General features: G+C 44.5%; 1 protein-coding gene and 1 long non-coding RNA gene across 2 annotated transcripts in view; both read left to right on the top strand.

Moving 5' to 3' along the window:
- The first annotated feature begins 563 nt into the window (after window positions 1-563).
- On the top strand, window positions 564-1511 carry LOC120321837. The gene is made up of 2 exons (XR_005561565.1): window positions 564-729; window positions 1116-1511. It is a non-coding gene; the product is annotated as an uncharacterized LOC120321837 (long non-coding RNA).
- Window positions 1512-7619: 6108 nt separating this feature from the next.
- Window positions 7620-26751, top strand: part of LOC6525451 — a 47194-nt gene continuing 28062 nt past the window's right edge. Inside the window, exon 1 of the mRNA XM_015190813.3 lies at window positions 7620-8976. Coding sequence (XP_015046299.1) covers window positions 8940-8976 — 37 coding nt within the window. The 5' untranslated portion in view covers window positions 7620-8939. The remainder of the gene's footprint in view (window positions 8977-26751) is intronic.

The following is a 26751-nucleotide window of genomic DNA, read 5'->3' as shown; positions in this document are numbered from 1 at the left end:
AATGTCGGTCTCGGTGTCGGTGTCAAGCCAACTGACAGTGTTCCATCCAGCATATCCAGTATATAGTATATAGTGTATAGTATAAGTAGCAGCATCCCAACCCCCAAGTCCCCCCTGCGTATCCCAATATATCCCAAGGAGATCTGTGATCTACACGGCGGCGTGGCTTAAAATAACAATACGCGGGGTCTTCAGATCGGAGATCGGAGACCGGAGACCGGAGACCAGAGACTGAAGACTGAAGACCCGGGTCCGTTGTTTGGCCTGAGTTGAGTTCGGCTGCTCACATGTGTCTGCCATATGTTTGTCCGTGGGACAAACGGCCAGACTGGCCGTGGGGCTGTACTATATGTTATATGGTTATATTGCTATATGCTGAATGTGAGCATCTCAACGAGATCTCCCCGAATCTCCCCGAATCTCCACCAATATCTCCCCCACTCTGCTCTGCCCAAGATGGCTGCCGCCTTGCCTTTGTCAATGTTCCATTTGTGGACACACTTGAGATTCCATTAATTCCCAAATATTTTCATTTTGTCGGAAATTTCAAGAAGGGGCAGGCAGGCAGGCAGGCAAATCAAACTACATCACATATCAAGTGCTGTTGTTGTCACTGGGTTTTATTTATGGCCAAGCGCGCTACTGTTTCGAATCCCTATCCCAAACAAAAAATTGTCACTTGGCCAGTGATCGCATCATCGCAACGAGAAAAAACGAGAAGGAAAAAGAGTAAGCCCCTGATTCACATACACTTGTGGTCAAAATAGTTGTATTCATAGGCTCAAAATAGTAGTATTCATAGGCTCAAAATAGAGGTATTCATAAGCTCATAATAGTAGTATTCATAGGGTAAAATAGTAGTATTCATAGGCACAAAATAGTAGTATTAATAGGCTCAAAATAGAGGTATTCATAAGCTCAAAATAGTAGTATTCATAGGCTCAAAATAGTAGTATTCATAAGCTCAAAATAGTAGTATTCATAGGGTAAAATAGTAGTATTCATAGGGAAATTCAATGTATTCGCATATTAGTAAAACGTATAATGTATAAACGTAATCATAAATATAAGCAATAGATATATATTTCCCTAAATCTATGTCACCAATTTTAAAGTGGCTGATTGGTTGCGACTTCGCCGGCGTTTTGGTTAACCGCACTGAAAATCGAAACTGAATGTAGACCGAGCAACAACTGATTTCAAACTCTAGAAAGATGGAAAAGGACTCGGATCTCGGATCTCGAGTGGCATCTCCGATTACGGGACAGGACTCCAGGACATCGCGGCCCGTCAGGATACTTTCAAGTAGGCTCAAGTGCTCATTGCACTTGTCCTGGAATTTCAATTAACTATTTTCCCAAAAGAAGTGCCGACGCTTCGAAGGGGGTAAAGTCGCGTTAGGTTCCCAGGCTCAAAAAAAAAAAAAAAACCCAGATGCCGAACTCTATGTAAAATCAACTCCTAAAATAAGGTATAAATCATTTCAATATAAACGATTTAAAGTACTTGAAGATGTTGAGTACTTGGTCAGTGTGGGTTTTTCAGTTCGGGAATTGGTAAACAATTTTTATAAATGCAACTAATGTTCCAAAGGATAAGCGGTTTCTTCTCAGCTCAGCAAGCAGCATTATCTCGGAACATATTGTGGGGATATAACTGTTTCAAATAAAAGACAACCTCATTTCCACCGGTGTTCCTTCACCTAGTTGCCCTACTCCTAGACCCACTCCCACTTCCATTTCATCATTGGGCCGACCAACAAGGTCCGCTGGGGCAAACACCGCAGCCAATGAGGACAGTCGGTGGTTTTGCGGCCCAAAAGGACGAAAGGATATAAGGACGTGAGGACGAGGGCGCAGGTCTGTTGTTAGCCTTCATGGCCATCGAATGTATAATCGATCACTTGGGTGGCCAGGACACAGGCCGAGCCGAGTTTGTTGGGTCATCTAAACAAAGCCGACTGAGCTGTGGCCTTTTGGGGCAGAGGAACTCTGTGGCGCGGACGGTAGGACTCGAAATGTGGCACTCGCTCTCTTTCTCTGGCCGATGTTAAATTTGTTAAATCGATAAACTTTGTTTAGTGCGCGGCAACAACAAGATGTTGTAGTAGTAGTAGTAGTCAGCCAGCCAGGCGGTCGAAAGTGCGGCCAAGCGGGCGATTGTGATTGCGACCCCCTCCCAACACCCAACACCCAAAACCACAATCCACCAAAGGAGACCGACTACTCCTCCACAAACATCCAAGCACTCGCAAAAAAACCCATCCCATCACAACATTCGTAAACATTTAAACAATAACGCTTAAGAATAGCTACATAACATAACATTTAACAATAACTCTTAAGAATAGCTACATATCATAACATTTAACAATAACTCTTAAGAATAGCTACATAGCATAACATTTAAACAATAACGCTTAAGAATAGCTACATAACATAACATTTAACAATAACTCTTAGGAATAGCTACATAACATAACATTTAAACAATAACGCTTAAGAATAGCTACATAACATAACATTTAAACAATAACGCTTAAGAATAGCTACATAGCATAACATTTAACAATAACTCTTAGGAATAGCTACATAACATAACATTAACTCTTAAGAATAGCTACATAACTTAAATAGCTGGTAAGAAATTTAACTATAAACTATAGATTGTTTGGCAAGACATCAACTGTGTATGCAGTTATCTTAAAATCTAATCTTAAGTTACTTGAAAGCTAAAAGCTGAAAGGCGGTAATATTTATGGAAGATATCTATATCTTCCTATAATATATTACTATATCTATTCTTTGGTAATATTTTTTATTTAATATGGTTTTTTGTCTGTGCATATAGTAAACCATGCAACTCTCACCCGAAAATGCCATCAGTTCCTTGGATACGCGGCCTTCCTTTGCTTACTTTACTTACTTTAGTTATTCACTTTTTTTGCTTGTTGCCTGGATTGCGTCAATCAACAATTTGTCAACTTGGCGAGCGGACCGCGACTTCTTCTTCTTCTTCTTGGTGTGACATTAACTCGATGCAGACCGCGTCCCCAAAAGGGACCGCCCACCACCCACCGCCCACCGCCCACCTTTCAGCGGGTCGTTTAATCGATCAACGGATGGCCGCTGGCATTGAGAATCGAATGGGAAATCGGTGCCACCGAATTGGGTGGCTCAGTGGGGTGGGGGGTGGTGATGTGGTGTGTGGGAGATTGGGTGTGGGGTATGGGTGAGCGCCTTGAGTGGGTGGGGGGGGAGGGCGATGGTTCCAGTGGTTGACATAGCGGTAGCCAACTGGTGTGCCTGACCCCCAAATCGATCTAACAAAGCTGTTCACGCGACAATTAATAGTCCAAAAGAAAATTGGGAAAGAGATATCGTTGCATAATAATCGAGAGAGTGGCACCCTAAACCACAAAAAAAAAAAAAAATAAATCAAAAAATAAGAAGGAAGACTGATACTAAAAGTGGGAGCATGTGGATATAGGCGCATTTTATAGCAGATAGCGGGGAATCCAGAAACCGGTAGCTGTGATAATAGTCAGCCGTTGGCCAAAAAACAATTTATGGCCATACAAACGATCGCTGATGCACTGAGAGAAATTCAAGCGGTGCATAAACTAACTATTATATTGGCCAATGTATTCAAGTAGTTTGTTAACTTTAGCAAAGCAAACATTCATGTTAAGCGAGCTTCGCTGATTGTATTTTTTCATATTAACTATAAGCTGATGCTAACTGATTTTCCCGCAGTGTAGCTGGCCACTTGGCTAGATGGCCACTTAGCCGAGCGGCAATCACGCAGCTAATGGAGCTGGCCAAGAACTCAGAACTCAGAACTGAGAACTGAGAACTGAGAAGTGGCCATTGGCCGTTGGCCAAGTGTGCTGGCCACGTTGATGATGGATGGATCGCCGATTGAGTGGAGCTCTCTCTGGGGCAATTTGTCGACACTTCTGGTGTTTTGGTGCCCTGATGTTGCGATGTTGCAATGTTGCGATGCTCTGATGCTACGATGCTCGTCGGGTCCTCGGATGAGCTGGTCTTCTTTTTGGTGGTGAGGATGGCTGCCGCAGGACCTCCAGCTGACATAATGATGCAGCAGTTGTTGCCGGCGGGCTTCTGCTGCAACTTCCAGTTGCAACTGCACTTTCGGAGTGCACTCTAAATCTCAAGCCTCGCTTCCTCTACGTTTACGCTTTTTTCTCTTTTTTTTTTCTGTTTTTTTTTTTTTTTTTTGCTTGCCTTACTTTCCCTCCTCGCATATGTCACATGCAATTTAAGAGAGAGAAAAAATTGCCCCACCCTCCCCGTCTACCGAAATCGCCGCCCCCCTTGTAATTGTCGGCAATTCTGCAATTTTCGTTATTGTTAATGGCGGTTTTTGTGTTTTTTTTTCTCAGTTTTCGTTTTTTGTTTTTGTTTTTGTTTTCATTTTCAGATTTCGGTTTTGCTTTTGCCAAGAAAAAACAAAAATGGAAGCGAAAATCTCACATCTCGCCGACAATGGATCTGTTTGGTTTTGGTTCGGTTCGGATCGGATCGGTTAGAGACCATCGATAGCTGACGGAGCCGGGCCTCCATCTGCATATATTAAAGGTAAGAATATGCACTGAAAGAATCCCTTATACAGTAAATATCTATCTAAAGCGTATCAGTTGATCTTAATAGTATTCTACAGCATTGTTATTATGAAACCCATTAAAGTTTGTGTATTAAAATTGAGATCTCTACCATGAAATGAATGTAAAAAACCAATCATTTTTCCCAGTGCATGCATATGTTATGTACATATGTATGTGTAACCCCGATGATTGCGTACATATGCAATTGCGAAGGTTCCTCTCAAATCGCGAATCGCAAGTATGACAAATTCGCACTCGCCTTTCGGATTCGCGGGTAATTGCGCGACTCTCCAACCCTCTCCTCTCCTCTCCTCTCCTCTCCTCTCCTCTCCCCTTCACTCTTCTCCAACATTTAGATGCGATCCCTTTGATCTCGCCGAATCGGAATTGGAATTGAAATCGGAATCTCATCCGCATAACTGTTATTCAAGGGGCAGAGGTAGCCACCCCCACAAGGTTTTTACCTTTGGCGGCTTTAAGTGCCGAATGAGGTCAGTCGAGTTATTATCGGGTTAAAACTTCTATGTACTACAATCTGGGAAAATTGCCTAAGCGGAAAAGCTTTATATTTAAAAGTAAGCAAGTAAAGTTAAAGTAAGCAAGTAAAGTTAAAGTAAGCAAGTGAGATAAATTCTTAAGTTAAATACGAAATGTTTCCTAATGAAAAGCAATCAGGCGAAATAGAAATATATCTCCAAATATATCTCCAAATTATAGTTTCTTCCAGCTAACGAACTTTGAATTCCCCTTACATCCCATTTCATTCCGCCGACCGACTATTCCATGTGAGCGGTTACCGTTCGACTGATAAGAGTTATGGTGATGCCCGGCGACCCCTATTCCGCCGACCCCCCCTCCCCTTGGTCCACCCACTAGCCCTCACCTTGGAACTTCGTGGCACACATTGTTAGAACCCCCTCCGTCCCCACCCCTCCCACACCACATTTCTAGCCCACCTTGGGGTGGCTCTCTCTTACCCAGCGAAATCTCTCTGCTTGAGTCGCTCTCTCCCTTCCCCGCTATCCCTCTCTCGCTTGCTCTCAGCTACCTGTGTGCAGCCGGAGAGAGCGCGGCAGGTGGGTGGTGGGGGGATGGGGGTAAGATGGGTTATGGCCCGCGGGGTGGCGGGGGAGTGTCAAACAAATGTGCGAGAGCCAATCGATGACGAACGCGCGTGTGCGACGCCACATATGTGTGCGAAAATGCGTACGAGTGTGTATGTTGGTGTGTTTGTGTGTGTGTGTAAGAGGCCAGAGCGGCAATATGTATGCTACATATATAGCAGATAGAAAAACTAGGAGATCATCTTGAACCTAATGAGGGATCAAAAGATATCTTTACAACGTGACTCAAGCCCTTAACGAGTGAACGTTTTATTAATGACAACTGCTAACTGGAATTTGAAACCATATGATTACCATATGATCATTAAACAGGTTAATTAGCTTAATAATATATTAAATTTTAAAAATAATGTATTGAAAGAAGGAAAACTCGGACCCAACATCCCCCACCCCTATTGTTAGCCCCCACATAACCCCTACACCGCATCCCACAAACAACAAAAAAACAACAACAATTCGCACACAAACACGCATAAGAAAACTACACATACGCACACACACACGCACGCACACTGGCGCACAATTGGAGCTCTCATATGTGAGAGTGCGCTGATTCTCATATCAAAGAGCCTGACATTAATGGCAACAGCGACGTCGGCTGCAGCAGCGGCAGCGACGCCGGCAGAGAGCGTCCAGTTTTTTGTTTTCTTTGATTCTTTTTTGCGCATATGGGTGAGGGGAGTGGCGGCGGTCCAGTGGGCAACATGTTTGATGTTGCGGTCGAAGGAGTATGAGGATGGGGCCACAAAAAAAGGGGGGAAGATCGTTCATTCAGGGATGCAGCTAAGCCCATGGTTGTCACTAGAAAATACCCCCATCACACGCCACACCCCCCACCCACCGTGACCTTTGAGGATCTCCGAGAGCTTACAACATGTTGCAAGTTGCAAGCTCGTCGGCCCATCGGTTGGCTCATGCGATAAGAGCGGCGCTGCTAGCGGGCTCCATCAGACGCTTTTCGGCAGCCGAGCGAGGAGGTTGTGCTCCAAGTTAATGGAATGAGTTTGTGGTTCTAAGCGCTCACTAAGGATTGAAACACTTTAAATACATGCATTTTTTAATCTTAAATTATAGAACAAATTCTTTAATATAAGATGAGATATAAGATAAAATATGTTAATATTTCATTTTAAACTTATTTCGAATTCTAATTTATATTTTAAACCAGAGCTTTCCCCTATTTATGCAATTTATATCTAACTTTTATACAAATGGGTGTCATCAAAGTTTCTAGCTTAATTTAAGTTTTCTTCAAGTTTACTCTTCAACTTTTAGTTGCGTCCTCGGCGCGATTCGTCACCTACATGATCCTCTGCCGAGTTCTGTTCATTGTTTTGATTTTAAGCGCGAAAGGTGCGCGCGCGCCTTAAACGCTTGCGGACATGTGGTTATATGCCGTTGTCCTTGTTTATGTCCTGTCGGCGAGAGGGTTGCAAATGCTGGCTTCAGCAGCGAAAGCCAAATATCTGTATGTATGTATGTATGTATGTAAATCTGAGTCCTCGTCCGTCGATTGACCAGAGTGACCAGTTTGAACGGCAAAACGGCACCACCCCTTTCGCTATTCTTGCACGTGTTGTCTCGCTCTCGCACGCCAACGGGTGTCGGATGTCCACCCCCACATACGCACACACACAGACACACACAAACGCACGCAAACAGGACCGTACACTCGCACACATGACCGGCGGCAAATAAACAAACGCCCGGTTGCCACCCAACAACAACCCACCACCGCCGCACCACCCAAAAACACCGTTAGGAAAGGGCTGCGTTGGCGTCGGCGTTGCGTCGGCGTTGACGTCGACCGAAAATCAAATTGCCAGATTGGCATTAAAGTGCAAAAGCCTGAAATAAAATTGAATTATCTGCAGTCGCTCGCAGGACATCGTCGCGTTCGGACATGTTCGCCTAAGAAGCTCGCGTCTGGAGTTGGCACTCTCTTCTCAACACACACTCATACACACACACACATACGCATACTCCACACACTCTTACTACCTCTCTCCCTGAGCTGTGGCGCTCTCTCTACTACCGCCGCTCGCAAGCTTTCGTCTCGCTTGCAACGCGTTCGCTCGTGTTTGCTCGTGTTCGTTCGCGCTCGCCAGTGTGGGCTGTGCGGCGTGCTTGAGCCGTGTGCCTGTCTGTGTGTGCTTTGTCGCACTCTGGTTGTTGTTGCCCGCTGGACAAAAGCTGCCGCGCTGCTGCAGCGAAGCCGCCGAGAGCAGAGGCAGCGAAGACGCGCTCGCCGCTAAAACGTCCCAAGTAGTCGCGTACTTCCGCCGTTACCGTTAGCACCACACACAAAACGGAGCTGCTAACCGCTATACTACATTACGCCGCCAAAACATACTGAAAACAACAAAAAAATAAAAATAACAAAAATAAAACACCGCTTTTTGCCGATTTACCGTTAGCCGTCGCGGTCATCTATAATACTAGTACTAACTTGGAAACAAAAACAAATCATAATACAAATTAAAACCAAAATATATATATTTTGGTATATACTTAACAAAATCAAACGTATACCTATACACACTTTGTGCAATTTTTTTCAAGTGTCTCCGGCGTGTGTTATCAACAAAAAAAAAATATATACAAAATCCAATTGGTTAAACATACAGCCTGCGAAAACCCAATTGGTTTTCCCTTCTTTTCCATACAAATGAAACCGCGTGCGTTTGTGACAACAACACCAACAACAAAACTGCCAAACAAACAAAAAAGCCTCCAAGGAAGCAATTAAAAGAGTCCCCCGTGCTTAAGGTTCCTATACTCCAGTTTAAATCACAGATCACAAGAGTCATTAAAGAAATATAAACCAAGTGACAAGTGTACGAAGAATAGTTACTTTTTTTTTTGGAAAATGGCAGCCCTTGAAAAGCCCCCAAAAACCAAGCTGAAGCTGTCTGATTAGGATACTAAAAGCTAGAGATTCCAATTGGTGAATGTGTGATTTTTTTTTTAAAACCAAAAACGAGGTTCGTGCAATATAAATACATAATTAAAGGAGAGTAGGTCTAGGAAGAAAAGGAAACAATAACTTGAAAAACTTTATAAACGTAGGCCAATTGGAAGTTGGCATCCCAGTTGGAATTGGGAGATCGGCAGGACATTGCCCTTCGCTGGGTTTGTGTGCCTGTGTCTGCGAAGTTTTGAAACACCTTCGGAAACTGGAAACAAAAATGAGAATTAAAATGCCCGCGGTTCGAATTGCACAAGGTAAGTGGGATTGGGCTTGGGATTGCTTTAAGTTTGGGGAAAAACTTTTCCAGCAAGGATTTCCCAATTGGGCTTTTTTTTCATGTACCGGCGTAGCGCAAACAGCTGATGGATGTTTTTGTCAGGTGCTGATGCAATTTTTATGGGCTAAAAAACTTGGAAATGGATTATTCTTTGGGATCGCCTTCGAACTTATATATTTCATTCATACTTCTTAAGGCGTCTTTGATTTGTACTTAAGAACCATAACTTTGTAGTTGAAGTAAAAGGATAAATATGTGTTTTATTTTTTATGATATTCAGTTGGGTAATATTTATTAAGAAAATAGTGTTGATATAGAGCTGTAACGTTTCGTTTATAAAGCTCATACAAGAGTAAATAAATAAATATCGTTTAAATAGTTGGGCATGTCTATATCTTCCACCTGCCAGACAATGAGGATGTGTTGGCCGTGTGCCATGTGGTCAGGCCATATCAGTGGGCCATGTCACGCCTCCGCCGTACACCCGCACCCATCTTATTTGCCATATGGAAGTTCTCCTTTAGCTTGCTTATTGTTTTTTTTTTTTTTTGCTTTTTGTATCTAGTCGAGTTATCGCTGCGATATCGCCATACCTAAATCAGAACTCGCCTAGGTGTGTTTTGCAATGATTTTTCAGATTTGAGGTTTTTTTTTCTGTTATTACTCGCTGTACTTTCCGGCAATTGGTGCTACAAAAGATTTGCTTTAATTTTTATATGCCGCCTGGTCATTCTGTGAAATTTCCGTACGATTTTTTTGCGATTTCTCGGACGTTGGTCGAGTGAGTGTGGAGACGGAAAACGGCTTAGTTCAAAGGGAAATCAGGGCCGTAAAGTCATAAAGCTTGTATAGCGGGCCACATTCATATGGCTTGGCCATATCATTGTTATAATATGGATTGTCCCGAGCCATAAAGTCATAACGTATTTCTTTTTTTTTTCGCTCGTTTTTTGGGGCCCAGTTGGCCCGTTTTTTTGCACAGATTTTCCATTTGCCGAATGAGCAAGCAGTGTTATCAATCTTATCTAGATAGCGAGACACAGAGCGAGTGGACAGTGACGCACTTGACTCGGCCAGTTGCCCACTCCCCAGTTATATATATAGGTATCCAGCAACTTTTTGTTGTTCTTTAAGAGCCCCTCTCGATCCCATCCCCATGTCGTCAAACAATTTTAATTGCTCGCAAAGTTGTTTGCTGTTCTGGGGTTTTTTTTTTTCTTCTCTTCGTTTTCGGTCTATTTGTCTTACAAATCAAAACCAACAAAGCGGGGTGGCTCTGCCGCCCTTCTTTTCCAGGTAACATATAGAGTGTGATAAGAGGAGGTCTAACTGCTGACGATCGGAGCTTGGACGCGTTTCCAGATGGAGAGCATCGGACTTGGAGTGCTAGTACCCATCCTTATCGATATCTGTTGTCCCCAAAATTGCTGTTGTTAGGCCTCTTTTGTGCCACCTCCCCCCGCCCCGCCAATATCCATTCTATCATAATTAATTGCTACAATTTCAATTTCGATTCAATTCGATTCGGTTTTTTTTTTTTTTTTCTACACCACAACCATTACGATTCTTCTTTTTCGCTTGTTGACATTTTTCGTGGCAGTGGGAATCTTTTTGATCTCCGCCAGCAACAAAAACAACATTATGAGTTTTACAGCATTTCGTCATGCCGCCCATGGGCGGTGCACGTCTTATCGGAAACATGGGTTAAAGGGGGGGAGGGATGTAGGGTGGGACAATGGGCCTGATGAGTAATTTCCGAGAACAAGTCGCAATGTTCATGTACAACAAGTTATTGAGAGTGCCTAAAGTGGGTGGGAGCTGAAAACAAAAACAAAAAAAAAAACCAACCAGAGGGGTGAAAAGTCGGGAGATCTTCAAAACTTGACAGTCTAATTGGAGTTGGAGTTGGTTTCTGGGCCATGCCATAAGTGTATTTCCAATTCAAGCATGTAAATAAACTTGGACAAGTAAAAGTAAAAGCATTGAACCCAACCAAATAACTAACTAATCAATGAATCGATGGCAATTACAATATTCGATTAAACAATAAAATTTCAGCTGTCGGCCAGTTAATACCTGCATATCCTGCAGACCGTTGAGCTTGGTTGAACAAACATCCTGGCGGGCACACGGGGTTCGATTCAACATTCATTGATATACTTATATGGTCAGCGGTAATCGAGCGGCACGCTTTTTGGGTCTACCAATTGCACCTGCCCGCCTGCCCACGTGCCCACACTTAACCCGCTGTTAACCCTTAACCCCTCGTTGACCGACCGACCGGGAGCTTGATAATTTCATCGCTTCATCGATGGGTGGACATCTCACGGCCGTCCTGTCGCCTGCCCTTGTTTTTCTTTGCTCCTTTTTTTTTTTTGTTTTTGCCATACCAATTTTAGCTTTTGGCTTTTTTTCGTAGCTGGGTTTTCTTTTAATTTGATTATCGACCAAACAGTGTCCATTAAATGAGCGACCGACCGACCAGGCGACCGCTGCCGCTGCCACTGCCTCTGCCGCCTTTTTTGTTATCCTGCTCCTGTTTGCCATGGCAACGTCCTCCTCGCGTTTTCAGCCGTTTGCAATTGTTATAACAAATAACAGCGGTGCCCCTGCCCCTGCCCCTGCCACCGATACCCCCACCCCGGAAACCGCCCACTCCCCGAGGGTCCTGCACCCGCAGTGTCAACGTGTCGTCATGTGGACGTCAAACTTTTGTCCAGCTGCGGCCAAAACAGTTTTGGATGTTGGCTCCCAAAGGGGGTATGGGTATTGGTATGGATATGGGTAGGTGGAAAATGACCCCGGGCTGAATGCCAACTATCTGGTGTTTATGTATAATTAAACTGCTCGCAGATATGAGAATATATGCTGAAAACTACTGGCCAAAACTACATATTTGCTACCTTAAAGTTGTATCTATAAAACAGAAACCAAACAAATCAGAAAATTTCTTCTAAGGCTCTTACATTATATTATTCTTATTTCTAAGAATATTTTATATACGGATCTTACATTCTATTATTCTTATTTTCTATTTACAATTTTATAATTGATTTGGGATACGGATTTCAATTTAACAGCGGTATGTCATACACAGTTTGGGTTAATATTTTGAGCTTACCCTTCTTTTCTAGCGGTGTAGAAAACTGCTGCATTTGAATGCTCGCGGGGGGGCAAGGACATGGCGGATATAAATTGAAACTGGCCCGTTCTGGGCTGCTCAGCGGGAGAGACGCCAGCGTCGCTCACATGGTCCAGACACCAGTGTGCCCCCTTCCCCATATGAAACCCCCACCGAAGCCCACTGAAAACTGCTGCCCCCTGCAAAAAACCCCTTTGTGAGCCCTTTTCCCTACTGCCACTGGCAGCATAATCAGCCACAACAGCGCTCAGCGAGTTACTTCCGCTGCGGCGAGTCTGAGAATCAGACGGCGACTGAAACTGGAAATGGAAACTCTGATCCGCAGGACTTGGTCCAAACTGTCTCGCTAGGTGCATCCGTTTTGGCCAGCCCTGTGCTGCATGTACTGGCAAGAGTCCTGAGAGTCCTGTATGTGTGTCCTCGCTGCTCTGGGAAGCTGGGAGTCCCCCCTCTTTGTGCATTCATATTTCACTGAATTGTTTTGCACCCGCCTTTGTTTTCCACTCGCTTTTCGGCTTTTGTTCGCTTTTTGTTTGCCGACTTTTTTAATTTTTAAAGTTTTTCACCGGCACATAAAGCGCGCATAAAGTGAATAAGTGTGAATGCTTTCGTTATTATTCGCTGACTTTTAGTAACTAGTTTTGCATTTCGGATTTGGGTTTTACACTTTACAATCAGGCCATAAAGTTGTGATTGAAATAATCAAAAAAGTACGATTAAGTATTTACTACTTTGTTTCCGTTTTCTTTCACTTCACCATTTTGTTAAGGCAAAATAATCTAAAAGCAAATATTTCAAAATGTTGACATTGTGGTGCAAATTGCAGGCTTTAATTCTCCCTAATTCACTTATAATTATTTTATTTGGCTAGCCAACTTGGCGTATACTTAACCTCTAGCAAGAGCAAACAAGCGAAAAAAAAACCCCTGAGCAACGGGGAATCCCAGAAAATGACTTAAAACAGAAGCTAACAAGTTAATGAATCGTTTACTCTTTTGCCTGCGTTTGTTTTGACGCGCATTTTCTTTGAAATTTTTCTCGATTTTTTGTGTGCCGGTTTTTCTCTTATATTTTACTTCTTTTTATTTTTTTGTACTTTTTTATGATGTCCCGCCCCGCACTTTGGCAAACTTTTCACTTTCAATGGCGAACGGAGGGTGGCTGGCTGGCTGGTGCGGCGGAACTTGGCACCTTTGTCATAGTTAAAGCGCCACCCTCCAATTTTCCCCCCTTTTTGTGTCTCTGCAAACACGATTTCTTTTTCTCTCTTTTCTTTCGTTTGCTTTGCGTTTTTTTTTTTGTGTTTGTTTTTTACTTTTTCTATTTAACGCGTAGCCGGCGAGCAAAACAAACCGCAAAATGTTCGAAGGCGAACATCTGACTGTGAGTGATGATGGGGTGGAGTATCCTGCCACGCCCCCGCCGCCCTACGCCGCCCCCTTTTCTGCCTGCGCACGCGCTACAAATTTGCCTAGGCGCGAACGAAAATTTCAATGGGTTTTTCCTCCTTGCCTTGTTTTGTGTTTACTATTTTGCCAGCCAGCCAGCCAGCAGCACATCTGCATCTGCTCGCCCATTCCCGTGAAGCACGTGCCAAAAGCGAACCGGAAATGCGGAAGATCCCCCCAGCTGAAGAAAAGCGAGTAAAAACCGAAAAAATTATTGCTGGATAAAAAAAAAAAAAATGAAATAATTATTTTGCATAAATTAGGCCAAGATCAAATAACTCAGCTGCGCAAAAGATGGGCGGGGTTTTTGCTCGACGATGAGAAGCTCCGAAGCTGCAGCGTGATTAGTTTCGGGCCGTGGCAGTCATTCATTAAGATCCACGGGCTTGGCAGCGCCTACGCAGTGTCAAAGAAACCCAAAGAAACCCAAAGAAATCTAAAGAGATCCAAAGAAGCCTGAAGAGACCCAAAGAAATCTGAAGAAATCCAAAGAAACCCGTAGAAACCCAAAGACCACAGAGGAAGGAAGCGCGAAGAAGCCTCCAAAGCTCTATGTTGACGGTCTTTTGTCTTTACATTTCCCCTCACCCATCCCCCCCTTAAATAGGTTCGGCATGGGGTCTTGGTCTTCGTCGTTTTTTTTTGTTTTTAATTGAGCCAAGCAATTATTATTTTGCTGGCTCAGCGCACTAGCTCATTCATTGATCCGTTTGCTCATTCATTGCGTTTATAAATAGCTCGGGCGACCAAAGAGCAGATTGGAAATGCAAAGCCCACGCAATCCGTTGGATTGCCGGACCTCCAAAACCTCGAAACCTCCATTCCGATCCACCGAGAAGTCGAACCCAGTCGGTGCACACACCCATCTATAAGGCGGAGTACAGTGCGTCCCCCAATTGTGCTTCTCTTTTGGGTTACAACAGTAAAATATTAAAAAACTATTTGTAAGCCATGCCATGCACTTATTGCACTTCAGAGTTTGCATTCTTATTCGCAGTAAATGTAGATTTGCATTTTACGTAATATTTAATTACCTCGAATTACTAGCATAGGTTAATAATTGAATAGCACACTGTAGCCTCATATATTGGTAACAATTTTCGGATTTGGATTTGGGATCTCGGATTTTGGATTTTGGATTCTACACCGTGGGCCATGTGGGTGTTTTGGCAGCGAATTCAATAAAAACTTCACAGCCAATGAGCTGGAGATAGAGATGAAGATGGAGATGGAGTTGTAGATGCTGGCTGGCTGGGTTGCTGTTGTTTCTGGATGATTTTGGCATGTGACCAACTCCTCCTCGATGATTGCTGTCGTCTCCAGGTTGTGGGTGTGGGTGCGGCCAAGAAGGCTTGGACGAATATGTGTACCTTCAGATGGATGGTTGGATGGATGGATGAATCTTGGTCTCCTCCCCCGTCTCTTATTTCGTGTTTCGCCCTGGCATAATTTAATTCAATGATTACCGATTTAAAACGAAACCAAGATGCGAATCCCAATCCAAAATCCGTATGTGCGTTGCCCCGGCACAAATAAATAAATCAATCAAAGGCCTCTGAACGTAAAGACTGAGGTCCCCAGAGGGATTTCAAAACGGGGGGGAGGTAGGGGCCCCACCTCAAATGCATGCGATGGTTCTTTAGGTCCACGGCACTCCCCATTTCCGTTTGCCAGCGATTTATATCAGCGCTTGGATGGATGCCCCATTCCCCAATCCCCAAACCCCAATCCCGTTTCCCCCATCATCTTTCTCTCCCTGAGCCCCACGCATCTTATCAGCATAATTATTATCATTAAGATGCCATTGTCACATTGCATTGCACACCTTAAAGTGGAGCTGGATCCACAGTCATCGAAGGGGATATGCAGCTGGGATGGCTGCGATGCGTTGGACGATGTTGGATGATATCCCTCCCCCGGGAATGGAAAAAATGGAAAGAACTTGTGAAGGAGGAGCCGTGGAGTATTGACTTTTTTCCTGTGGGTGGAAGTGGGGTATGCGGAGATTTTCATATAAAGTGCTCGCCTTTAGCTGTACTCTTTAAAAGTATTACAACTTAAAATGGCTTTTGTGTAATATTTTTGTTTTTTTTTTTACCAAATAATAATTGGCAAAATGTGTCTCACATTCTAGGATGCCTATTTATTTACTAATAAGCAAGTAAAATCCTTGTTTGTGGATCCTTAAACTTTAAACTAATCCTTTCCCCATCTTCAAGTGCAGCTTCATTGTTTTAATTCCCATGGGCACGCGTGCGTTTTGCTGCGTTTCGATTGCCTCGTTTCTCGATTCTCGATTCGCTTGCTCGCCATTCGCTGTGCCTCCCCACCTCTGCCCCACCTCTGCCCCACCTCTTCCCCAACTCTTTGCCAGCCCTCTTTGCAGGCCCCCATCTACCACTTCTCCACCTTTTTCCAGCCCACTCTCTATTGGTGTGCGTAAGTGGCTCTCTGCAGTCTCCAAACAACGGTTTCTGCACAGAAAACAATGTTTGCAACTTGTAAATATTACATTTTAAAAGATTTGTTTTCAAAATGGAATCATATATATTTTCATTGGATCTTAACGAAAAACATATAAATATGTACATTTTAATAGATCATTTTATAATGAAATGCGTAGGATAAACGTACTAAATTTGCTATAGTTTATAACACAAACACCATCATAAGTCTAGAACTGAGAAGGAGAATCCTTGTATCAAACTTATAGCACAAGTTTGAAGACAATCATATTTTTTCTCTGTAGATTCTCTCCTCGATCCCCAAAGACGCGCTCTGATCTTCACTATCCGTTCGCTTTGCTCTGCTTCGCTTTGCTGGCTTTTGCTTTTGTTGACGCCTCCCCTTTTTTTTATTTATTCATTCAGTTTCCAGTTACAATTCTGCTGATAACTTATTTACTGGGGGCTTTGGGGCTTTGGCGTTGGCTTTTTTTTGACCGTTTTCGTACCGGTTCGGGCCCGATTCGCCTTCGTGTCGATCGGTGGCGTCTTCGTTGGCGATCGGGTGTGTGAGCGAGCGAGTGAGAGAGAGAGATGGAGAATATCGAGAGTTGGGGGAAACAACAACCACAACAACAACAGGTTTACTAGTACCTTACCCCGTTTTTAATACCCTCGTACTGCCTTATCTGCAACTGTATTACGATATTTGTTATTGTCTTGACTGCAAAAAGCTAAAACTGCTTCACACCTGTCTGTTTGTCGATCGCCGCTGTCCCCCTCTCGCGCTCTCCTTGTCTCCCCCGGTCTCCCTGTCTCTCTCGCTCACGGTATATCCCTCTCTCTCTCTAGAGATCTGCCCACTCTTTCTCCATTTGGCGTGTGCGTCTGTGTCGTTGGACTTTTTGATTGGCCAGACCTTGATAAAGCCAACGTAAAATGGGAAAAAAAAAATAAATGTATATATAAAACTCGGGCCAAGCCCAGCGGTCTCTCGTCCTCTGTCCCGCTCACACCCACTTACTGCCCGGTCGCCCCATCTCTTTCTGGGCTTGGCCACAGCATCGTCATCGTCTGCGATTTTCGATTGAGATTTTGCGACTTTGCTGGCTGTTGCGACTGCGCAGCTTGCTCTGCTCCACGCACACTAAAAAACTCGCTCGAAAGTCAAAACGCCATTTTCGTATGCCTACAACAAATTCGTCTTACAACAAACAATTTATATGTATGTATAGAAAACTACATCTTTAAGTTCCAGTCACAGCTTGAAGTCCCAAAACTTGATTGGCCGAAGAGGTAAAGTAAAGGGTTAAAGTGCTCGACTGGTCATGATCGCAATTCAAAGGAGTCAGCCTGTGTCCAAAAACCCCATAGAACTTGGATATATTTAAATATATATGTACATACATGTCAACTTATACAAGAAATGCATAATTTTCAATTGCTTGAATTCCTTGTAATTGCTGTTAGAAAAAAGATCCCAAAGGCTTCAAAAAAAATTATGAGTTGTGCTGACCTCGGGAAGTCGGTGGTTCCTAATTGAATTCCCAGTTGGACCCTTGTTGAATTGTTGCCAACTTGGCCGCCGGTTCTGGCCAGTTTCCAAAAGAGAGCTCGGGCTACAAAGTGCAAGGGCCTCTTCTTTCTGTGAACATGGCATATGGGAAACTTCCTGCAGGACGAGAGCTCACAGTTCCTTGTGTGTCTATGTGTGTGTGCGTATGAGTGAAGAATTTATGCATCAACAAACACACAGACAGTGCCATGGGTACGGCTACAGATACAGATTCAGTGAAAGATGGAAAGCCAAGGGAAACGGAGGAGCGCAAATGATGAAGGTGGTGGATCCTTTTGGTCTTTTGGTCCTTTTGCAGCCTCATTTGAAGGGAGAAGCGGCAGAGGTGGAGGCGGAGACGGAGGCAGCGCCATTGTTGGGCGCAAGTTGCGCATAATTGAAACATAAAACGCTTGGACACCAATTCACAAAAGGCCAAAAGCACCCAGCACCACCAGCCACCGCCCCCTTTTCCCCCCCCCCACCCTTTTTTGCACCGCCCACTTTTGCATTGTGCGAGGCCAAAGAAAAGAGACAATTGTGTGTAAGAAAATGCAAGCAGAGGATCCAACTCACTCTATTTACATATACATATGTATGCATACATCCGCATGTGTGCATGTGCGTGTGTATGGGTGCCCAGAATGTGTGTGATTTATGGTGTTGTTGCTGTTGCTGTTTTGAACGATTTGTTGTAAATTGAAGAGTGCCAAACCGCATATTTGAATATGGCAGCTGTGACTGGCTTAGAAGGCAAGACCTGCTGGTGGGTTAAGTGAGGGCATGCAAGGGTTAAGGGAAAGAGTGCAGAGCAAACAGCTAATGGCCAACAAGAAATTCAAGATAGCTTCGCCTTTCAATAACTTTCAAGTAAATATGTAACAAGATATATAATATGGTACTGTTTTAAATTATTTTTGGAGAATAATATTCCAACTTCCCAGCAAGGAACCAGGGAGTTGCCAAAGTGTAGGAGCAGAAGGATGTATCAGCAGATTGGTGCGATTCATGGCTTACAGTGCTCCCTTGACCTCCAGTTTAACTGCCGAAAAAACGAAGCCCGATGATGGCAGAAGATTGAAAATAGAGGAGGTGCACGCGGAAGTCGAAGGCAGCTGAAATGGAAACAGAAACTGCAGCAGAAACCGAAACAGAAACTGAAACAGAAACTAAAACAGAAGCAGGGCTAAGATCCACGGCAGAAGAACACATGTACAACCAGAAAGACACTGAGAATTTTTATGCACCTATTTCAGGAGCTTTTATGATTTCAAACTGACAGACGTTCAGCTAGGTGCATAGTTAAGTCAATGGAATACATAAATACAGAGCATTAAAAATATTTAATTAAATAATCTCTGTTTCAAATGAAGCCGCAAAAATTGTAATTAAAAACGGGTCATTAATTTCTTGCTGTGCAGCGGATTCGTCGCTCCAGTCGAACGTTTTCGCTACTTTCATTTGTTCGCAATTTGTGTCCTGCCCTGCGGTGTCCTGCTCCTCCCGATGCCCCTCCTCGCCCCACCCCTCCCTGGCAGCCCCCTTTCAGCTGCCAGTTGCGGTTAAGTTCTCCAAATTGCAGTCAGCAGTCTGGCTATAAACCCCCCCTTTTTTGGGTTGGCAATCGGTGGGGTAACATGGACAGCAAATACATAACATTCTCGACTGGGGGGCCCGCCGTAGAAGTCTGGTCCTGAGTCTGAGTCTGAGTCTCGGATCCTGGATCCAGGATACTGGAGACTGTCCAATAAGTGGCAAAAACGACGCGTGCTATCTAGTCATCTGCAGATGGAGTTGGGCGTTCGATGGGCGAGCTGTTTTCAAAATGGGTATGGAAACGGGAATGGGAATGGAAATGGAGTCCTGCAGTCCGGAGTCGATGTCTCTACGCCAGACAACGTCCAAGGTCCATTTTTGTAAGGATATTAGTTTGGGTAGCAAAAGAGGAGACTCGACTCTACACGACTCGACTCGACTCGACTCCAACACGAATCACTCAGCCGCAGCGCATAAAGTTCAAGTTGGGCGATTCCCGGAGAACCGTTGCCAGGCAGCAGCTAGAAAGGATGAGGAACGTACAAGGATGAGGATATGGAGCTGTGTCCTTCGTAGCTGGATACCAAAAACCTCCTAGCCGGCAAATAAAATCAACAAAATTCAAGTTTTTATTGTTGCCCTGGGGAGGAAGGATTCGAAAGGACTCGCCTGCAGTTCCAAGCCAGCACATATGTATCTGTATCCTTTTTTGGAAGGAGAATGGAGGAGCAGAGGCTGCAAATATATGTGTGTATGTGCATCTGGAACGTGTACTATCAACGTCATCGGCCACATTTGGACGGCGTCTGTCCCTGGCGGGTTTCTCGGTTTCTCAGGCAGCAGTTGCAGAACCACCGAGCCACCGAACAACCGAGGCCACCGAACCACCAAACCACCCTGGACGATGGCCACCCACTTTGCCTCATCTTCATTGGCATTGCACATCGTTTAAGTGTAGCATCCGGCTGTCCGAGTTCGACTTCAACTTCCACTTCCACTTCCACTTGTAGTTCGAGTCCGAACGAGAGGACCTGCGCTGCTCCAATCTAGAAGCAAACACCCAACCACGCAACCACCCAACCTCACAACCACCCAACCACCCAACCACCCAACCACCGAAAGACCCCCAAAGGCAGCCCACTGAAAAACCCCCCCTACAAGCAAACATAACCCGACATTGGGGCGCTATTGATTTTGGCCAGAGTTGTGTGCTGTCCACAAGGGATGCGAATAACGCCCCCGGGGTTGGGACCCAAAAAACCCGGGGACTAGTGGCGATTGAGTTTGAGTTTCAGATGGCATTGGAACTGGACGAATGGGCTTGAGCGGTCAGTGGGGATGTGTACTATATATGTACATATATATATATATATGCATATACACGTGTATACATGTATATATGCGAATGTGAGTCCGGTTTGGGACTCCGCCCATTTGGCAATTTCGTTAAATGTAAGTGCATGTCTTGAGTGGTTTTGCAAACGAAGTAATGTGCTCAGGAATTCAGTATGCATAGCTCACAGAACATTTCAAATATTAAATTTTAAACAATAAAAGGTAAACATGATATTAAAGATGTCAGCTTGAATACTTGTATTTAAATCTATTAAAAATAGAATCGATTACCAATAATTACCCAGGGATGCGAAATACGTTTCGTTGGCATTCGCATTTCGCCAGATACCAGATAGTAACCGCAATGCAACCTATAAATAAAGGTAATACTCGCACATCGGCCTCCTCTCACTTGTGCCCGTGGCATCGCCCGTGCCCTGAAGCCATTTAATTGCCGGCAGACGGAACTCCTGACCATTCGACCTGTGGCTGGCGGAGATTAGCTCTTCCTCGCGCCATCGCCATCATCATCGCCAACGGCTAATAGCCAAGCCATAAAACAATACCAGAAGGCAAATCGAGGTGGGGATCGTGTAACCAGTAATGTAACTGAGACCCTGGACCACGGGCCACATTCGAGTGCATCTTACCTTTTATTTCTTCAATCCTCCAGAGAGCTACCAAGTTGCAATGTTGCAACTTGCAAGGGAGTTAAGACAACTTTGACTTATTGCTGCGACAGATACAATTACAAACGATCGGCTATATGGCCTGGCCTGCGGGTCTTGCGGTCAATGAATGAATTGCTGGCTGGCTGACTGGCTGGCTGCATGAATGAATGAATGAATGGTCCACGCTCCACTCCCGAAACCCATCCCTTTACCAGACCCTCCAAGACTACAGACTACAGACTACAGACTTCAGACTTGAGGCTTGAGACTTGAGGCTTCAGACCTCAGGGCCAAAGTTTTCTCACCTTTGTCTATGCGATCGATCGGAAGCGATGCCAATCGCGATTTGTTATCACGGCTAACGATGGACTGCATAGAGCGAAAACAGATTGAGAAACCCTACATATATATACACCACTATAGATCTATATATATATATATGTATATATCCATATCCGAGTTGTAGGATCATCGAACTCTTTATATTTTTTTCATTTTTGTTTTTTTTTTTTATTATTTTGCGGTGGGGATGCGGAATCTTCAGCTCTTGGCCATTGTCTCACCTGGAGTCTGGGGCTCAGCTTATTGCGGTTAACCGAAAGTTGTCTATAAATTATTAAAATTGTCTCATTATTCATATGGAATACAATAGATTTCATTTACGTTTCATTTTATTGCAACAAACAAACAAACAGCAGAGCGGCAAGAGCAACGAGAGCCGCAAGAACCGCAAAACCGGTCTCAGCGACTCAGAACTCTAAGGTGAACTAAAACTTAAGTCCAAACCCAAACTCAAACCCATACTCAAACCCATACTCATACCCATACCCATACTCAAACCCATACCCATACCCATACCCAAACCAAACCAAACCAAACCAAAGCAAAGCCAACGCGATCTGAACCAGACCAGGTCCAATTGCCTTTGTTGTTTTGCTGGGATTGTGTTTTTGTTGTTCTCTTTTGTTTTTGCTTTTTAGGGGCCAACTGGGGGCTTGAGATCTTGGCCAGGCGGCCACTTCAGACCTGACACTGAATGCGTGGGAGAATCTTAATGACACACACCTGAGCTTTGAGCCCTCCAGATGCCAAAGCCTTTCTCGCCCTGTGGTCCAAGTAAAAGTTTGCCCAGTTTTTCGCATTCATAGGAAGGGAGTTGTAGATATTTTAAGGATACTTTGCACAAATTGCATTTTGCTTCATTTTCGGACTGAAATTAAACCCCTTACTAATTCGGAAATTTCTCCCATTTCTCTCTATTTACAGGTGAGTTTCGCTCGTTGGAAAACTGCCCAGTTTCCCATCATTTTCATGGATGCGCATGTGGATGTGGATGTGGATGTCATGGGGATAAGTATTTGGTATATGGGGTCCTTGGCCGCGGTCGCTGTGTCAGTTGTTTTGGCATTTCAATCAGATGAGCCTGAACATGGCCCCATTACATGGGCAGCGCGTGTAATCGTCTGGTCTGGACCAACTCACTCGGCTCTTGGTCTTTTTGGCCCTGCTGCCTGCCTTGTTGCCTCTAATTATGTAAGTCCAGAAGAAACCAAAACCCAAAAGCCGTAAGCCGTAAGCCAAAAGCCAAATGCCGGGACTCGTTAGCTTGTTGGCCGGGTCGGTGTGTTTGAATCCCGATGACATCTCAATACCATGGACGAATGGAGCAGCCATGTCAAAACCTCAGAGGGCGCATTGTCAATGTCCAAGGTGGATGTCAGGTAGTTTAGTTGCTCGTGTTCCCGATTCTGATTCTGATTCTGTAGCATTTGACTTTGGCTTTCCCTGCCGCTGGGAACCTATCGGAATTTTCGTGCAGCGAAACGCAGGATTTTCCAGAACAACTTTGATGCATCGTCGCTTAATTAGCATCGGAAAAGTTGTGGCCAGTGGGCGCGAAGGGGGATCGGAATGGGTTGGAATGGGCGGTGGGTACTACACCTAATTAGTGGCCTTGACTGGCTGACTGATGGATGGATGGGTGGATGGATAGATGGCTAGATGGATGGACTGCATTCACAAATGAAGCAACGTTGAATGGCATTCAACTTGCCCCGAAATTCTTCAACCAGCAAATTGAAAGTAAAGTTCTCACACACGCGCAAAATAAATAGTTTTTAAACTGTATTATTATTTTAATATATCGTTTTAACATCTGAAATTTTTTGAAATGTTCTTGTTTTTTATTAGTAACTTTTCCATACGTTTTCTAATCGCAAGAATATGTGTCGCTCATTTTTCGCTGTGCATTCTATTTGTCATCGGCTGACTTACACCACATTCAAGCAGCTGGAAAATGCCGGGGAAAAGCAGTGGAAACTCGGGGAAATGGGCGGGAGTTGCGGTAATGTTGCGTGCATGTCTTACACAATCCAAATCCCAATGACGCCGTACGCAAATTTTCCAGCGACGAGTCGACGAGGGCGAAAACTAAGTGAAACAAATCGCAGCTGCATCGCAGCTACCTGCATGCCACACACACACACACACACACATGGAACTGCACCACCCAACCAGCCCCAACTTGTGTCCCCCCTCCCCCCCCCCCAAATTATTGGAAGGTGTCAATGCAGGGCGAGAAGTTGTCAGCCGGCTGAATGGGGGCTGTCATGGGTTAAGCTTGTGCGGCTGGCGGTTGCGGAGTGTGGAGTGTGTAGTTTCGCAAATGTGCAAAATATATACGAGTATGTGCCAAATTGTCGGTGGGTGTGTGTCTGCGTGTGTGTGTGTGTGTGTGAGTGTGTGTGTGTATCTCGGTGTGTTCATGGGCCACAAAACGCAAACCAACACCAAATCCAAAGCCCCATAAATACGCACGCTTCAGTTGAGGCGGCTTACTGTTGGCCAGTAATTTATGCTGACTTGGCTTAAGTTTGGCTTAATATTTAATGCGTGTGTGGCTGGCCAATCCATATATAATTCAATTATTCATAGCTTGTCAATTAAGCTGTTAAGTTACTCAGTCGACAAATAACACAATTACACTCAGTTGGATAAATTACGACTTTGCTCGTAAATAGTGAAATATTTTAATCAGCCAATTTACAGTATTCTGATAGAGAAATAGAGTTTCTATAAATAATTTTCTAATATCATAAGGGTGAAAGGGTGATAATTCCTTAGTTAGTGTATCGATAGCCACATCGGTTACTATAAAATCCCTTGCCATTCCTAATTCAAGCCTCTTTCGTTGCACAATGGACCATGGAACTTAACCCACTCACCCTGCCATTTTAACCATTGTCCTGTGGCCGCTTTCAAAGCTCAAATCCGATTGATACCCGCGGCGAGGATGAGCCACAAACTCTTTGTCCTTTTCGTCCTGTGGGTGGGTTTTCGGGTGTGTGTATGTGTGTGTGTATGTATATCCAACTGTGGCATGTCCAACTTGCGGCAAGTGCGTGTAAATGCAAATGTTTCCAATGCTCAGCCGAAAATTGGATTGACAGCGACAAGGAGGCGAGGAGAATGAGAAGAAACTGGAAATTGGGTGCTTGGAGTTCTCCTCCTCCATCTCCTCCTCCATCTTCTCATCCAACTCCATCTCCTTCCCGTTGGACTTAGTTAAATGCGCTATGTTCGTCCAGACCGCAGACGTGTCCCTATTTGCTATCCCTGCCCCATTCAACTGCAAATCCTTAATACAAATTGCAAAAGTAACCACGACCAGAGGGCTCAGCGTTTGGTCTGTTCAACATTGGTTGATGTTTTGCTGTTGTAACTATTGCCTCTGCGGTTGACTCTCAAGTCGGTTGGTTGGTTGGTTGGTTGGTCGGGCATTCAATGAATTCAATTGCCGACGACGACCGCAGACGGCAAGAGTCGTCGCCGTTGGACCAAAGCAAATGGCACTGGGGGTAAAAATAAAATGAAATAAAATAAAATAAAATGAAAAATCAAATACAACAGTAGTGTAGACCCATGGCGGCAGCAGAGAGCCCAGCGACAAAATCGAAACAACAAACTAAACTAACACGACGCCAACCAAGCTGCACTTTCAATGTTACCCTGAGCAATCTGCCAGTTTATGAGGCACTGCAGAAAATATCACGTTGTTTTTAACATTTTGCATAAGTAATAACTTGGTTATATCATTAATTTCAAATTTAGAGGCAAGGTTAATAAAACAGACTTTTGATTAGAAAAACAACTGCAAGCTCAACAAGTTAAAACATTCCATAGTGTGAGGTTTTCTTTTTGCATTTTTTTTTTGCGACTTAAAAGGGCTTTTTTGGCCAATAATGGCAGATTTCTGTCAGTGAGCTCGATCGCTACTTTGTTTATTCTACAATGCAGTGCCGTCTTGCATTGCGTCACAGGCCGACAAGCGACGCACTGGGCGACTCTGTGATGCATCTGAATCTGTATCCAAATACGTATCCGAGTTGCATCTGCACTTGTGCCTGAGCACATGATGCAGTCTCTTAATCGTGCAACTCGAGACGTCACATTTTATTTTCGGCCACATTGATATGCAAGTGACGACAGCGGCAGCGATGGTAACGGCAATGGCAACAGCCACAGCCACAGCAAAAGCAAAGGCAACAGAAATGTTGCTGTGGCAGCAGCAACGTCACAGCAGCAACACTGCAGCAACAGATACAGCAACATCAACGTCGGCGGGTGGCAGCAGGTGCCCGAAGATATGCAGATGTACGAAAAGTATCTGCAACATGACTTTCAAACGTAATACAAACAGCTCATCCATATGGATGCCCTATGGCTGGCACCTAGGTCGCTCTGTCCGCTCTGTCCGCTTGTCCGCATGTCCGTATGTCCGTTCGCTTGTAAAACCCCTTCGACAGTCGGTCGATCACGTGGAGCAGAGTGCGCATCGTTTCAAGTACGAAGTATCTTTCAGTTACAAGGCTTTCGGCTCCGGCTCAAGTGTCGACTTCAACTTTCAACTTTGCATCCATGCGAATTTGAATTTATTTGAGTTGTTTATTTATTCCCTTTTCGGGTGTCTCGGCTCTGAACATTTTTATGATTTGTAGGTTAGACTGCTTAAGTCCGCAATAATCCGTTAGTGTGCCGCCAGATGCCAGTTGCCAGTTGCCAGTTGCCATTTGCCTGCTGACTGTTACCGACTGTCCGTTGTTGTGTATGTTGCATGCTATATGATGCTATATGCTATATGTTGCCCGTGGCATGTTGCAGGTTGCTCGTGGGTCGCACGTCACTTGGGCCTTTGTTTGCTGCCGTTCGAATTGAAGGAATTGAAGGCTTCAAGTGCAGCTCTTTTGGCCAGAAGCTGCACAAACGCTAAAAGATGAGAGAGTGTGCCACATTTTCGATTCTCACGTTGGGTGACCTTCAGTCGGCGGTCGCCCCCTTACCGACTTGCCCCCTTTCGACAGGTTCCCATGACACCTGCCATGCCCTGCCCTCACACTTTCGGCTGACATTCATCAATCAGCTCACAAAAAAAAAAAAGCAACAAAAAAAGTACAGGAGAAAAATACAAAAACAGAAACACTCTGGCTTCTTTTCATTCATGGGCACAATGGCCTGCGAGTTGTCAACGGCTCGTTGTTGCTGTTGATGCTGTTGTTGCTGTTGATGCCGCTGCTGCTGCTGCTGCTGCTGATGCTGCTGATGCTGCTGCTGCTGCTGCTGCT

This window comes from Drosophila yakuba, chromosome X (assembly GCF_016746365.2).
Source record: "Drosophila yakuba strain Tai18E2 chromosome X, Prin_Dyak_Tai18E2_2.1, whole genome shotgun sequence".
Classification (NCBI taxonomy): Eukaryota; Metazoa; Arthropoda; class Insecta; order Diptera; family Drosophilidae; genus Drosophila; species Drosophila yakuba.
Note: the sequence above shows the minus strand (reverse complement) of the source record. Positions and strands in the feature narration are given on the sequence as shown.